Source organism: Nicotiana sylvestris, chromosome 8, assembly GCF_000393655.2.
Source record: "Nicotiana sylvestris chromosome 8, ASM39365v2, whole genome shotgun sequence".
Classification (NCBI taxonomy): Eukaryota; Viridiplantae; Streptophyta; class Magnoliopsida; order Solanales; family Solanaceae; genus Nicotiana; species Nicotiana sylvestris.
In genome coordinates, this window is record NC_091064.1 from 222,860,361 (window position 1) to 222,875,624 (window position 15,264).

General features: G+C 33.7%; 2 protein-coding genes across 2 annotated transcripts; one reads left to right on the plus strand and one right to left on the minus strand.

Moving 5' to 3' along the window:
* Window positions 1-235: 235 nt before the first annotated feature.
* Window positions 236-1,396, plus strand: LOC104223942 (putative F-box protein At1g65770). The gene has a single exon (XM_009775483.1). The coding sequence runs from the start codon at window positions 236-238 to the stop codon at window positions 1,394-1,396; it is 1,161 nt and encodes a 386-aa protein (XP_009773785.1).
* A 314-nt stretch (window positions 1,397-1,710) lies between these two features.
* LOC104248205 (bidirectional sugar transporter SWEET7-like) lies at window positions 1,711-5,543 on the minus strand. The gene is made up of 5 exons (XM_070155623.1): window positions 5,158-5,543; window positions 4,955-4,991; window positions 4,068-4,446; window positions 3,334-3,453; window positions 1,711-2,188 (listed from the first exon to the last, which is right to left on the minus strand). The coding sequence occupies exons 1-5, from the start codon at window positions 5,201-5,203 to the stop codon at window positions 2,015-2,017; spliced, it is 756 nt and encodes a 251-aa protein (XP_070011724.1). The 5' UTR covers window positions 5,204-5,543; the 3' UTR covers window positions 1,711-2,014.
* Window positions 5,544-15,264: the final 9,721 nt, after the last annotated feature.

Below are 15,264 nucleotides of genomic sequence, written 5' to 3' on the forward strand. Positions count from 1 at the left end.
ATATATATATATATACCTTAGAGGAAGTCTGTAAAAATTATCCCTTATGTTTATAAAGAAATATATTAATTAAATAAAAAGAAAAAAGTATACTATAACAACGACCTACATATATATAACCTGTATATGTAGGTCAAAACCATAAATAAAGCTTTTGCCCTTTTCCCTTTAGAATCCTTGTATGTGTATTACATCCTCGACCCTCGTTCCATCTTCCCTCTTCGTTGTATAAGCTATGGCGAACTGGGCAGAACTGCCCCACGAACTCCTTGTTCTGATTCCAAAGCGCGTTAAAGTGATAGAAGATTTCATTGCTTTTGGTGCTGTTTGTACGTCGTGGCGAACTGCTGCTACAAAGGAAAACTTTGATGTGTTTTCGCCTCAAGTTCCGTTGCTAATGTTGGCTGATGATAAAGACGATGATTATCGAGAATTTTACTCTCTTTCTAAGGGGAAAGTCTCACGTATATTATATCTCCCAGAAGCTAGAGGGCGAGAGTGTTTTCCATCAGAGGGATGGTTGTTCACTATGTCATATTACGGAGAGTTTAACTTATTGCATCCTTTTTCCCGTACACAAATTCAACTTCCTTCACCAAAAGCGTTATTGGCTTTACAGGGTTTTGATGAAATACCAAAAGGAGAAATCTATCACATGATCGACAAAGCTGTCTTATCTGCTAATCCTTCTCTTACATCAGATTATGTATTAGTGATTTCCTATTATACAGATGTTAATCATTTGGCTTTTTGGAGACCTGGAGATCTTAGCTGGACCAAATTTGAAATTGAATATAGAGTTGGTGGAGTCTTCAATATGATTTACTATAAGGGTCAATTTATTTTTGTAACTTACGCTGGAGAAGTTTGTGTTTTTTATGTTCCAGGGCCTAGTATTTCTCAACCAATTGTAGAATCACGCTTATTTTGGCTTGACGATAATCTGAATCTGTTTCGCCACAAAAAGCATTCAATCAACTTCTACCTAGTTGAGGTAGATGATAAACTTTTACTTGTTAACCGATTTGCCCATCCTCGACGAGAACGAAATGAGCCTCCGAGAGAGGAAGGAGATGGTCCAAAGACATTTAAATTTGAAGTATATGAACTAGATGTAATCAATGGTAAGTTGAAAAAGATTAACACCTTGGGAAATTTAGCAGTTTTTTTGAGTGTTAATGGAGCAAGTTTCGTTGAGTCATCTAAGTTTACAGGAGTCAAGCCTGATCATATATATTTTACTGATGATTGGCGTGAGGAAAATGCTGTATTGGAAGACGGTGGTGGAAGAGATATGGGTGCTTATAATCTTGAAGATGGAAACGTTGAATCTTTTTATCCTGAATTGTCATTAAGTCTTATTTGCCCGCCAACTTGGATCACACCATCATTTTGATGTGACTCAGATCATGAGGAGGAAGGATGCTGTGATGGTAAGCAACCCCCACTTCCAACCGAGAGGTTGTGAGTTCAAATCTCCCCAAGAGCAAGGTGGGAAGTTCTTGGAAGGAAGGATGCCGGGGGCCTAAGGTGAGAAGTGCAGTACTTCCGTAACTGATCTTTTTATAGGTGATGGGGCATAGCGTACTCCGGTCTCCCTTGACAATAGTTTCGTTTCTAATGTCTGTCTTGATGAGTTGGAAAGGTAGCCGAATTAGGATATCACTACGGACAAGGGCTGCGTAGGAAATAACGATATACTAACTGCACTACCATGAATATCCTTCGTCCCTTATCTATTGAGAAATCGTTATCTTCATTGAAGCAAACAACTGTAATGAAAACTGCTGACTTTTCAACTTAATTTCCATGTTATTTGTACCATTGTTACATATTGAGGGGGGGGGTTACATAGGGCACCTTAGGCACCCATAGGGGAGGTTTTTTTTTTTTGGGGGGGGGGGGAGGGGGGGGCTACTGGAAGCTAATGAAAAACAAAAGGCCCAAAAGAAGTTGGGCTAAATAGACAAATTACTAAAGTGAAGTGGGCTTTAAGAAAACCACAAAATTAAACTTAAACTCTAGAATCATTTCTAGGCTTTTGGGCCACCCCAGCAACAGATTTTTCAGCCATGACCAGTTCACCTTTGGTCTCTCTTTCTGCTATTTGTCTCTTAGTGGACTTGTAATATGTAGCATAAAGTAGCAATTGGGCCAGCCCAAGAACAGTTCCCATTGAATTTGGTGCCTGAAACAAAGTATAGGTATTAAAAGATTTAAAATAAGATTGATAATCAGAGAAATGGACATTGGTTAATTAAAAAGTTCAGATTTAGAATTAATATTAACTACAAAAAGCAGGAACATGACGGACAAATTCTGTCGCTAAACAATAAAAATCCATCTATTATCAAAAAATCACGTTAGCAACATGCTACTTAGCGACAAATTAGTAGCTAATTCTTATTATATATTATATACATTCAGACCTCTCTATAACAACATCCCATATAACAACAATTCACTATAAAAGTCAAGTTTTTTTGAAACCAATTTTTATGTTATGTTATAATATATGTTCACTATAACAGCACTTCGCTATAGCATCCAAAAATATTCGTAACAAACGATATATATATATATATATATATATATATATATATATATATATATATAGAGGTTAGTCCATACAAATTTATATGGTTGTTATGAATAACCTTTCATTTTCTCATTGATACTTGGAATAACTTAAAGATCTTTGTAAGGTTAAAAAGATAAATTACAAACCAAGAAAGTTTTGATTTGGTGGTTAAGCTAGAGCTATCATACTAAAATTACTGCTACTGTGACATCACAGAATCAATATAAAAAGTTCCCTTTTTCTTTTTTTAGAATTGTTGTTTATATAAGGAAAGAGTTATAAACATAAAAAAGATTGTCATCTTGCCTATAGAGATGTTAAATGCCACAAATGTAAACCAAAGATAATCCAAATTCACAATTTTAAGTCAATGAGTTTAGAGTAAGCTTTCACAACTACCTTGTGACAATTATTGGAAAGCAACCCCCACTTCCAACCGAGAGGTTGTGAGTTCGAGTCTCCCCAAGAGCAAGGTGGGAAGTTCTTGGAGGGAAGGATGCCGGGGTCTATTTGGAAACAGTCTCTCTACCTTAGGGTAGGGGTAAGGTCTGCGTACACACTACCCTCCCCAGACCCTACTAAGTGGGATTATACTGGGTTGTTGTTGTTGTTGTAGCATGTACTCATATGTATATGTGTGTATCTCCCCACTATTTATGAGCATACAATCCACTTAAAAAAATTTTAAAAAAAAATTAAAAAGAAAAAAAACAAGTAACAAATTAAATTCAGTTTATTTTTGAATTACTTACCAGAATGTAGGCGTCGAAACGGATAAGAGCATAGGCAGTCCAACTAACACCATTGAGAAAAGAGAAAAGTGAAAGGAAGAAAGGCATGTATTCCACACTTTTGGTCTTGATCACCAGTTTCTGCAATAACAACATGTAAAACTTTAGTTTAGAAATGCCATTTTCATGATTCTCTTTTTCTCTTCTTTTTTCCTTTCTTTCTTAAACCAAACAACCAAAAGAAAATATTGTATAATAGTATAATTTTTCAGCGAAGAATGTTCAAGTGCCCATCCTTTACTGGTCGTAGCCAGGGGCAGAAGAGTGTTCGCCAAAACCCCTTCGTGGAAAAATAAAATTGAATATATAAGACAAAATTCAGTTTGTACCTCAATGTATTATAGTTTGAATCGCCTTAACAAATCCAAAAATCATAGCTTAGTGGTCAAGGGATTCAAAATCTTTATTATATCACTAGCTACATTTTCTTTCAATTTTTTAACTTTTTTCTTTGTTAAACTCCTTAGTGAAAATTCTGCCTCCGCCACTGACTGTAGCTCCACCATAGTGACAAGTTTTTGTAACATGCAAGAATAAAGTTATACGTTGCTCGGACTCTTCAAAATTATATTGCACCCTTGTAGGATTCTCCAAAAAGTTACTTTTGGAGGATCTGACATGCACGCACCGGACAATATTTTTAAAGAATCCGAACAATATATGATAAAAGAACAAAAAGGAAAGATAGTATTTACCATGACAGCCAAAGGGGAAGCATACATCAAAATGTTGCCAACCATGCAAATGCTACCAACAATAGCAGCTCTTTTCTTGTTTCCATGGACAAAACTTAGAACACAAATTGCAAGTGTAGCAACAAAGATAATTTCACCAAGGATGACAAGAAAAACTTTTGTCCTTAACTTACGATCAGAGTACAAGAAAAACAGCGTTAAGTACACGATCTCAATGCCAAGTCCAGTGCCATTAATTGTCACAACTAAGATGCTGTTTGGTTGTACCCAAGGGACACCGTACAACACCCAAAGCCCACAGTTGACAAATGTGGCAAGGTACGGTATAGGAGAAAATTGCTCCACTGACTTGTTTTTCCATATACGTATGAAAGTTGGCCTGTAATTAATCAAATTAAAACAAAAATTTATGAACAAATTAGTAATCTTCAAAATTTTCTCTCATGATAATCAGATAATTAAGCTACATATATAAGACCTATCTATGAGTTTATAATCATGAGTTTCAAGTCCTTCCTTTTTTATTTTTTTAAATTCTATGCTGAGTCAAATACCTTCCCGTAAGGTAAAAGGAAGGAACTTATATAAATGTGTATTAAGCTCCCGCTATATGCAGGGTCGGAAAGGACCGGACCACAAGGGTCTACTGTATGCAGCCTTACCTGCATTTCTGCAAGAGGCTTTTTTCACGGCTTGAATCCGTGACCTCCTGGTCACATTGCACCAACTTTACCAGTTATGTCAAAGTTCCCTTCAACTTATATAAATGTTTTATATAAGTATATAAATGTTATATTACTTATTATAAATGTTATATATATAAAAACTTATTTACTAAACTAAATAAAGGAAAGCTAACGAAAAAAAACGTGGAAATTGAAACTTACAAGGGTGACAAGAACAAGATGAGTGCAATGACATTCCCTGAAAATAAAAATAGAAAGAAAAAAAAAGAAAAATCCCATCAGCTTTTCCCTTAAAAAAATAAAACTAAAAATTCTTCAACTCTAATTCTATGTTTGTGTTTTGTTGTGTGTGTGTGTGTGTGTTTTTTGTTTTGTTGTGGTGACTCAAAATTTGAAGAACTAACCAATAACACCAACAGAAAAGCGAGCAATATCTCTATTGAAAACCATAGCTAAGAAGCAAATTATGAGAAAGAAAAGAAAAATGAAAGAAAATAAGAGATTTTGAGGAGTGATGGTGTGAAGTGAAGATGGTGAAAAGAGTGAAGATGGATTAACCTTATAAAGAGTGAAGAAAAGAGGTTGAGTTTGGCTTTGTCCAAAAAAATGAAAAACTCAACCATGCAAAGTCTCTGTCTTTGTATGACATGTATTGCTATATGATTGGTGAAAACTAAAAATAAATTAAAAAGTAAAAAATAAATAAAAAGAAAAAAAATAGGTTAAATGAAGAAAGAGAGAAAGAGAGAAAGAGATAGAGAAGAAGTCTCTAGGCACCCCATTCAAGAATATTATTGTCAAAACATGAGTACTAGTAGTAGTAGCAAATAAATAAATTTTTGAAATAGAGAGAATTAATTACTTTTGCATGGATTTTACTTTTAGCTTACACTGAATTCAAAGCTAAAAACTTATCCATTTATCCTTATCCATTTCAAGCTGGTAGAAGTTGCATTAGGAGTAATTGTTTCTCTGTTCCCTTCTTGGGTAGAGTTTTTCCTTTTCTCTTTTGCTACTTTTATCTTCTTTTTCTTTCCTATGGCTGAAGAGGGGAGGAGGTATTTGCTAGGGAAATAAAGGACAGTCCAGTATATTAAGTTCCCGTTATGTGAAAGGTTCGGAGAAAGATCAGACTATAAGAATTTATTTTATGCAATCTTATTCTACATTTTTTCAAGAGAATTTTTACGGCTCGAATCCGTAATCTTCTGATCACATAACAGCAACTTTACCAGTTACACCAAGACTTCCTTTTTCAGTTTTCGGCTAAGGAAATCAAGGAAGAAAATTTAGCTTTGTACATTGGTATTTTCTCCGGTCCTCCAATTAGAAAAATTAAGAATAGATTAATTATTATTTTTCAAATTTATTATTGCTTCAATAAATGATCTAAAGAGTTCGAAAAGAGATAAAGGTTGATTTAGTTACTCCCTCTGGTCCATAATAGGTAATTTATTTTACCTTTTTATTTTGGTCCAAAATAAGCGATCTTTTACATAATCAAGAAGGAATTAACTTTATTTTTTCAAAATTTTCCCTTATTCATGTATTCCAATGTGTCAAAGTTTACAATATGCAAATTTTAATTATTGATAATTTAGTTAAAATACTTATTTTTTTTCTAGGAGTTAGTATTTTCTTAAGGGGTGTACCCTTATTATGGACCGAAGGGAGTACTAAATAATTTATAATAAAAGCAGTTAAATACTAATTCTTTAATGCTTGTATCAGAACCTTAACTAAATGATAAATTTAAAAAATGGGCGAAGAAGTGTAAAAAAAAAAGTTACACTATTAAGTAATATATTTTATATTACAGAAGGTGATTTGTCTTATTTTTTAGATTAATAATTCCGCCACTTATATAAACAGATATATTGTATTTATTTTTTACCTAATAATTTTTTTTTAAAAAGTTACACTGTTAGCCATGGAAGTCAAAATGAGGGGGGTCCATGGAATTTTTTCGGACAGACAACGTTGTAATAGAAATTTCAGAGTTTATGTGTTGTTTGCTTGTCAAGGAAAATTGAGAATCTGAAAATGGTAATGATCGATTGGACGTTTGTCATTGGTAACTGGTCAGTCATGTTAGGAACGTGAAATGCTTGAATTATATGTGAAGTAAAAACATGGAAAACTTGATATATCAAAGTCGTAAATCATGTGTCGTAAATCATTGACATGATGTGTATTTTTTTCTTGTTTTTGCAGTTTGTTTTTCAATTTCCTTTTGCACCTTTATGTCATCGCTTGTGTCACGACCTAAGTTTATGGCACATATTGTTTGTTTTGGGGTTAGGTCGGAAGAATTTATTTTTCGGATTATGTTATATTGAGCTTCAAAAGCAGGTATATCATGTAAATTTTTATTGCATTATTTCTTATAAAGCTCTTTAAGTTCTTTTCTTATTCCGACGTGAAATTCGTTTAAGGTGACATGTGTATTCCTGCCCCTCATCGAACTGTCCTCTGTCAAGGGCGTCATTCCGACGTGAGACTCGTCGAAGGCATCCGATATTTTCTGTGGCACACAACCGGTGGACGTTACTCGTACAAAACGTCATCCAATCTTTGACTTGTTTTATATTAGACTTCAAGTTCTTTCACACAATATTATAGTCAAACTTCAAAGACTTCTTTTATTTCTATAAAGTTGGTTAATTCTCACAATCTTCTCTCTCTCTCTATATATATATATTAAAGCTACTCTTGATACTTTAGGTAAATCCCACATCGACAAAATACGGAAGAGATGTTAGGTATATAAGTAAACATATTTTAGACTTTAGTGATGCGTTTTAAATCCGTGATGACCTAGGTCCAAAACGGACAATATCACTAGTAGACTAGACTGTTACGTATGGTATTAGAGTCACTCCGCGTGCAACCTTAAACGGCGTAAAGGCAAACCTCAGCGAGGACGTTGAGTCCCAAAGGGGGTGTATGTGACACCTTATGCGAATCCTACGTCACTGAGTTCCAAGGGGGTGTAAGTGACACCTTAGTCGAATCTTACATCGACAAAATACTAGCAGACTGGACTATTACAACTTTGAATTCTATCCTCATGTCAAACCATAAATCCTTATAATATCTTTGTTCATTTACCATCAAACAATGGATCGTTTTGTTTTCAGTTTTATTTGGTAACAATGTAACGTTTGCAAGTGTAAATAGTAAACAAAAATAATGACTAGATGTAGTGTAAGCAGAACAGAAGCAGTTAAAGTAGTAGACAATCAGACAAAATAAAGTAATTCAGTAATATCACGACAAAACTTACCGTCCATTAATGTGAGTTGTTAGTTGGTTCAGACATTATAATAACTAAAATACTAATAATTACAAATTCTTGTGTCACAAATGGTGTTAGTGATGTATACTTTGTGTTCAAAATTTAAACTTTGTACGTTTAATTTTGGAATTGTCTTATTTCTCATTTGATTTATTGAGTTTAAAAGTTATTTTTATACTTTCTCCGTTCACTTTTATTTGTCCATTATTGACTTTGCATACCCCCTAAGAAATAATAATTACAGTATATAATTTACCTCATAATGGGTGTTAATTCAAACTTTATGAGTTCGCGTTCAAATTTCTAACAAAATTAATTTGATTTGCTTAATTCAGAATATATTATTTTTTACTTATTTAATAAACCATTTAACAAACATATTGTGCTAAAATTATTGTGTTCATATGAACTCATAATTCTAACACTACATCTGCCCCGGGCCCTTTCCATTCGAGAACATTATATTACTTTAATATCGTATTATCAAATGAAATATAAATGTCGGTTTTTATTCACTTCGGTTATCCTTTTTTTATTTGTTTGTTATGGTTTGAGAGTTAAACGTCAATCAGTCGACTGCGATCTTAACTTTTTTGTTATTTATGAGTATGCTTACAAACGCGTTGCATTTTAGTATATATTTTGATTTTTACACTTTCACCATTCAAAAATAAATTTAAAGAATCACGTTGATATATATATTTATTTTTTTTCCCTTTTTTGTTTTTACCATAATTTCCTTTGCAATTATAAAAGTTCCTAACTATTTTCATCCGTTATTCAGTTAAAACTGAATTTTATCATTCAGTTTAAAAGCTTAGTTACATATTAACTAGGCTGATGAGTACATTTTTTAACACTATTTTGGAGGTTTGAGTACTCAACTTATTTTCCAAATTTACATTATCTAAATTAGATTGAAATTCAAACCAAATAATATCAGACCTAACTATGTAGCAGATCAATAAACGAGGATCGCAACAAAAAACAAGTTGAAGGAAAAACGACAAATATTTTTCCAGATAGAGAAAGGAAGAAGTTAGGCAACAATTTGATTATAATTAATAAGGCGGAAAGCTCTAAGATGAGTTAAAATTTATTGAAGAACAATATTTGAAAATAGAATGGAGCATTATATTTGTAATTTTATCCTAGCACATGCACGACTAGTATTAAACTTCCATTCTCAACTTCTTCATCCTCAACCATAGGTTTCGAATTCGAATTTTATTCACGACAAAAGCAATTAATTTCCACCAAGAATTTGGCGAAGGTAGGATTGAAACCCCTTCCGCCTACCTAGCTCTGCCTCTGATCTTGTATACGAAGTCGCCTGTGAAGGAATGCTTCACCTCCCAACAAGGGACTCCCGACACGACAAATAATTTAATCGGACCTTACAAATACTGAACACCGGATAAGAAACTAAAAAAAATAACTTCCAATCTCAAGCTCTTCTTCTTATAAACTTTGACTTATCTTAAATGGATAATTACTGAAAAAATTTTCAACAACATTCGCATTGATGAACTTGAAGAAACATTAACTGCTTAGATGAAAAAATCTAAAGGTAATTTATGAGCAAATAATAAATAGGTCAAACTTCAAGAACATCCAAATTCAGTTGGCTGCCATGCAATGCATTAGCGTAACCAGTTTTGATACTAAGAGAGTGACCAAAAAAAAAAAAAAATAAGTATAAGTTTTAAGTACTTTGGTAAAACCCAACTCAACTTTGTCCTTTTGTCTGTCAAAATAAATTCTGATTACTATTTTGTTAGGAAGTTAGTAGCTGATGGAATTCAACACAAAAGTTACAGATCGCCAAGTAATACAGTGATTTAATCCCGCCCTTTAATTTGAGGTCTTAAGTCCGAGCCTTGAAAATAAAAATAAAAATAAAAAATACTTGATAAGAAGCTTGTTTCCTTTTAATGAACTATATATGGCGCAAATCCAAAGTAGTCGAATTAGTTGATAATCGGATACTAAATGAGAAAAAAAGTACAAGAAACTAAAATCAAAAAGAGAATAAGAGCATTATGTCCAACTAATGTGAGCGTTACTCTATAATCATAAAGGTCTTTGGACGTAGAATACCACACCAATATCTCGAAAAAAAAATTCTCTCTACTTCTCTCTAGATCTTAGCTCCCATGGATACAACCATTATTACAACACTAATACCACCGGAACCACCAGACAAAAACAACCATATGGACATAGAAGAAATAACACCACATTCCTACAAGGAAATGCTTCTCGATAAACCGGTAAGCCATCAAAATGACTACTATGAGGAAGATGTCTCCACAATCATCAAAGATGATAAAGGAAAAAACATTGAAGGCTCAACTTGTCACGACCCAATTTAGAATCATAACCGGCACCTAGGAGCAAGTGCCCCCAAGTAAGCCTCATCGGTATTTTACAGAAAATCGGACAGAGTTTTCCCTATTTTTGGACTATCCCAAAAATTTCTCTGTCTCAATCAACAACCAAACATCCTAATATTATACCAAACAATTGAAAACTTATCAATTTACCAAAATAGAAGTCTCCAACATTACTAATCAACTCACTAACAACCAGAAATATTAATTATCTCCAACTTTGATACTAAATAACGATACTCAACATAAGACTAATAGCAAAATAATACTCATGATACTAAAAGAAAGACTATGGAGCGACTCTAAGAATTCAAAGAAAAGACCATAACAATTGATAAAAATCTTCGCCCACGCGAACAAGTGCGAGGCTCACCAAAAATTCTCAACCTGTGCACTCTAATTAATGAAATCCTCGCATACGACAACTGCTGTCTCTGTAAAAAATATTAGCGGGGAATGAGTCGCTAGCTCAGTGAGTAATAATACTTAACCACAACTGTTTTTATTCGGGACAAGTCAGAAAACATGCTAGTACATTAAATAGAAATTATCATAAAAATGCCCCTTTCAGAAACTACAAATAAACAATATTCAGTCATATCATGTTTTTCTTATAGTATAATACGATTGACAATTCCGTAATAAGCTCGGTAATCACTGTATAATATCAATATTCTATTTTGGGATGTTTCAATGAATGTATTATATAATCGGTATGACTGTGGACTTCTTCTCAAGAAGTCAAATATAATGGTAGTCCCTACTCGAAGGAATTCGGTAACGGTATGCTAGTTATACCTTCCCACTAGCGAGAGCTATAATTGTACTCTATAATCGGTAAATTCAAGGTGCACCAGGTCTAACGAACCTGTCGTTAGCTACGGGATTCTTCAAAGTCTACTCCCATTTATACTTGTCTCTGTAATCCGTGTATACTCATAGGAAATATTTTAAAACAATATAGTCATTTCGGTTCTTATCAAATCATGAAATTTCATTCCAATAACAGTAAGTTCAAGTATTGGTAAAACATATCTAGTAACAATAAAAATATTTAGGTTAACCAGTAATCATCTCAAGTAAATTGTCCGGTACTATATCAAGTAAAGGACTTGTCCTACATGCAATTTCAAAGCATCGATAACACATTTATTTTCAAAATCATATATAAACCATGCAGGTTATCAAAACATAAATTGTGGTAAGATTACTACTCACAGTACTCGTGCCGAAATACCAAATGCTTCACCTCGAGAAAATCGTACAACTTCCTCCAATCAATCTATAATTACATAATATCGATCTCATGTTAATTGCCTCATTTAGGCTAAATCCATCACTAATTTAGAATACCCAATCATCGGGGTTCATGGTTGAGTCTTTCTTTGTGGATTTATATTTACCCATGCTATAAGTAATTTAAATTAGTCCAAAAATCTTGAAAATAAAAAGGTATTTACATTTAATCATAGAACTAGTCCATAATTCTATCAATTTCAAACTATTTAGTATACTTTATTTCTCAAAGATTAGACATATCAGTACCTAAACCAAACCTTTATAGCCTTACTGTCCATAGTAATTATTTATTTATTTTAAAAAAAACTGATATGGAAATTCTTTTGTACTACATGAAATTGCATAGATGCAGTGAAATAATTCAAAAGATGAGAAGAAGAAGGTTAACCTCTTGAGTCGAAGGAGAGCTTTAATACTTCCTGTCACACCTCCTTTTTACTACCCCCTACGAGAGTATAAGGTAAGACAATCAAAACGGGATTATTTATTAGATTCAGAGTCTCCACTTGAGATAGTTTATGGTGTCCCAAGTCACCGGTTTAAAATCCCAAATCGAGGAAATTGACTCTTTTATGGTCTCCGAACACAGAAATCCAGGTAAGGAATTTTGTTAACCCGGGAGAAGGTGTTAGGCATTCCCGAGTTCCGTGGTTCTAGCATGATCGCTTTGATCACACTTGGTTTATTAAAATTATCTAATTACTCATTTTTAGAACCTATGTGCATTTGCCTCTTGTAATTAGGAAATTATCTTAAAACGGGTCACGCGTACATGTACCCGTTTATTCTGCGCGTCAAAAATCATGTCACGCGAATGTGTCCACGATTAGTAACACTTTATTATTATTTAGAAAGTTTGGCCAAAGTTGCGCGAACGCATACTCCGGTTTTATTTTTAGAAATCGTAATCATGTCATGCGAACGTGCCCACAATCACAATGATATATTAAACGGGCCTAAAGCAACTACAAGCATTTGTCATTTTTATATCTTAGTTAATACGAGGGCCATGACGATTTAAATATGGATGGCACACCTTGGTCTATTTTTAAATAACTATATTTAATTAAAGAGGACTATAACAAATTTAATATTGTTGCGAAAGTTTGGTAGAAGTTGCGCGAACGCATACTCCAAATTGGTTTTTAGAATCGTAATCATGTCACGCGAACGTGTACACAATCACAATTGTATTATAAACGTGCCTGAAGACATTTCTACGGATATTTATTCTAATATCTAATCATAGTATTTATGAGGGCCATAGATGTTTTAATTAAATGGCAAACCTCAATCTATTTGTGAAGGACAATACTTAATTAAAAAGGCCCAAGACATTAAACTTACTCTAAATTAAGATTTAAATTATCCTTACTAGTTATAAGCCCATGTTTGATAATACCAGGTACTTTAATCACTGAAAAGGGTTTGGGCCAGCGATGAGCCCAATCATTTCGACGCCTGGCTTCCTGATAAGCCCAATATATTTGCTCGCCAGGGGGCCAACTTGAAGTTGCATGATTTACTTGACTCGAGTTTCTGGGCTCAAAGCGTAAGCGTTCAAGCTCATACTCATGGTCATATTTGGGCCACCCACGAATCTGGCCCAATTCACTTTATATGCACACATCAACATTAACTACAGGAATTGGCATTTGGGCACAAGATCAACTTAACAATTATATCACATGGCAATCTAAGGAAACATTAAGACCCAAATCATACTGAACTATTGTTAAATCAACAAACGAAGAACTTGATCGAATATCCTATACAAGTTGACCACAACATGATTTTCAAAGAAAAACTAAAATTCAATTGATTTAAGAAGCTCATGACTTTATATGTTAAACAAGGACAGATTTTCCAGGCAAGTTAAACTCATCTAATGTGATTCGAACCTATAATAAAACTTCCACAAGTTCGACAAGACTAAAAATAAACTCAAAGAAATGATGTAAGTGCATAATCAATAATCCCATCCATATGGTAACTCAACAGTAAAATGGAGGTCCATGCCTCAACCATTAAACACAATCACAGAAGAGATGAAGATGAAGAGATGGGCCTTAATTACATGAATCATATACAAGTCTCTATCTATTAGGAACCAAACACCATCTGAATCAAATCCCACATAATACTAGCTAGACAAAGAAAGAGATACATGAATTAACTAAAAATATGAGAGCTACTTTATTGAAATAACACAGCTATATCAACCCAAATCGTTCACATCTTCAACATTCAAACTTGCTGCTCAAAGTTTCAGAGTAGTACCTGAATACAACAATCAACAACAAAAGAAAATGTGTTTAGGAATCAACAAAAGTGAGAGATTCAGAAGCAGCAGTAGGTCAGCACTTCAACACATCAATTTCAACTTCCTTAGACCATTTTTGGACCCAAATGAACCGGAAATCTTTCGAAATTTTTGAGTTATTACTAACAATGAAATCAAAGAACAATTTCCAACAATTTTAAAGCAAAACAATGCAGAATTTTTTTGTGTATTTTCAGAGAATGAATGACCGCTCAAAATGAAGGGAAAGAGGTCTTTTTATAGGCATGCCTAAGGCAGTCCTAGCCTAGTTAACGATTTCCTTTTTTACCCCTTGAATTCTTGGTTGTTTTACCTCTTTTAACCCTTCAAAATATCTGAAACCCCCTTCTTTTAACAAACCAGCTCTAAACTTATCCTCTAGAAGCTTTCTCCCAACAGAAAATGGTTCCCTACCCTCAAATACCTAAAACACCCTTGACACCCTTGCAATTTACATTCAGAAAATCAACAAGGGCCAAATTTGACCCAAGACCCCAAACCAAAAACCTGGGCTAGTCTGGCCCAACGGGACTGAACCAATCAACACAAAAGAAAACTTAGGCATCAGACTCTGAGTGGTAACCTTAAGACTTATTGATTTCAATTAACAAACGATATAAAATTAATTAAAGCAAATTGTGACTGACCTTGAACTAAGACATGCTAAAAATGTGTCAATGTTTAACTAATTCGAACAAACTAGATAACAACAACTAATCAGGGCAAATAAAAAACACAAACAAATTCAGATGAACAGATTTAAAATTGAAAGAAAAAACCAGAAAACAAACATAATAAAAGCAGACCACAGAAAACCAAAGAGAATGAATAACGCATTGGCTAAGTCCAAAGATTATTCCTTCATCACTTTTTTCGGTCAGAAGAAGAGGAACATGAAGAAACTAATTAAATAAAGGTGGAAGAAAAAGAAAGAAAATAGAAGGAGAATCACAGAAATGAGTAGAGGGAAAAATGAGAGAAAATACCTAGTGATTAACTTGAAGAAACTCCGGTTGCTTCGATTCAAATCCAAAACTAATGTTAGTCGCATGTTATTTGTCAAGAACAAACGACCAACATTAATTTCATGTTAAATCAGCCCTGGGACTTGAAGGCTTGACTCTTAACTTTGCACGCCACAGATCCGAAGTCAGGGTAAATTTGGGGTTTTAGGGTTTCGGGGTGTTGATTTTAGATC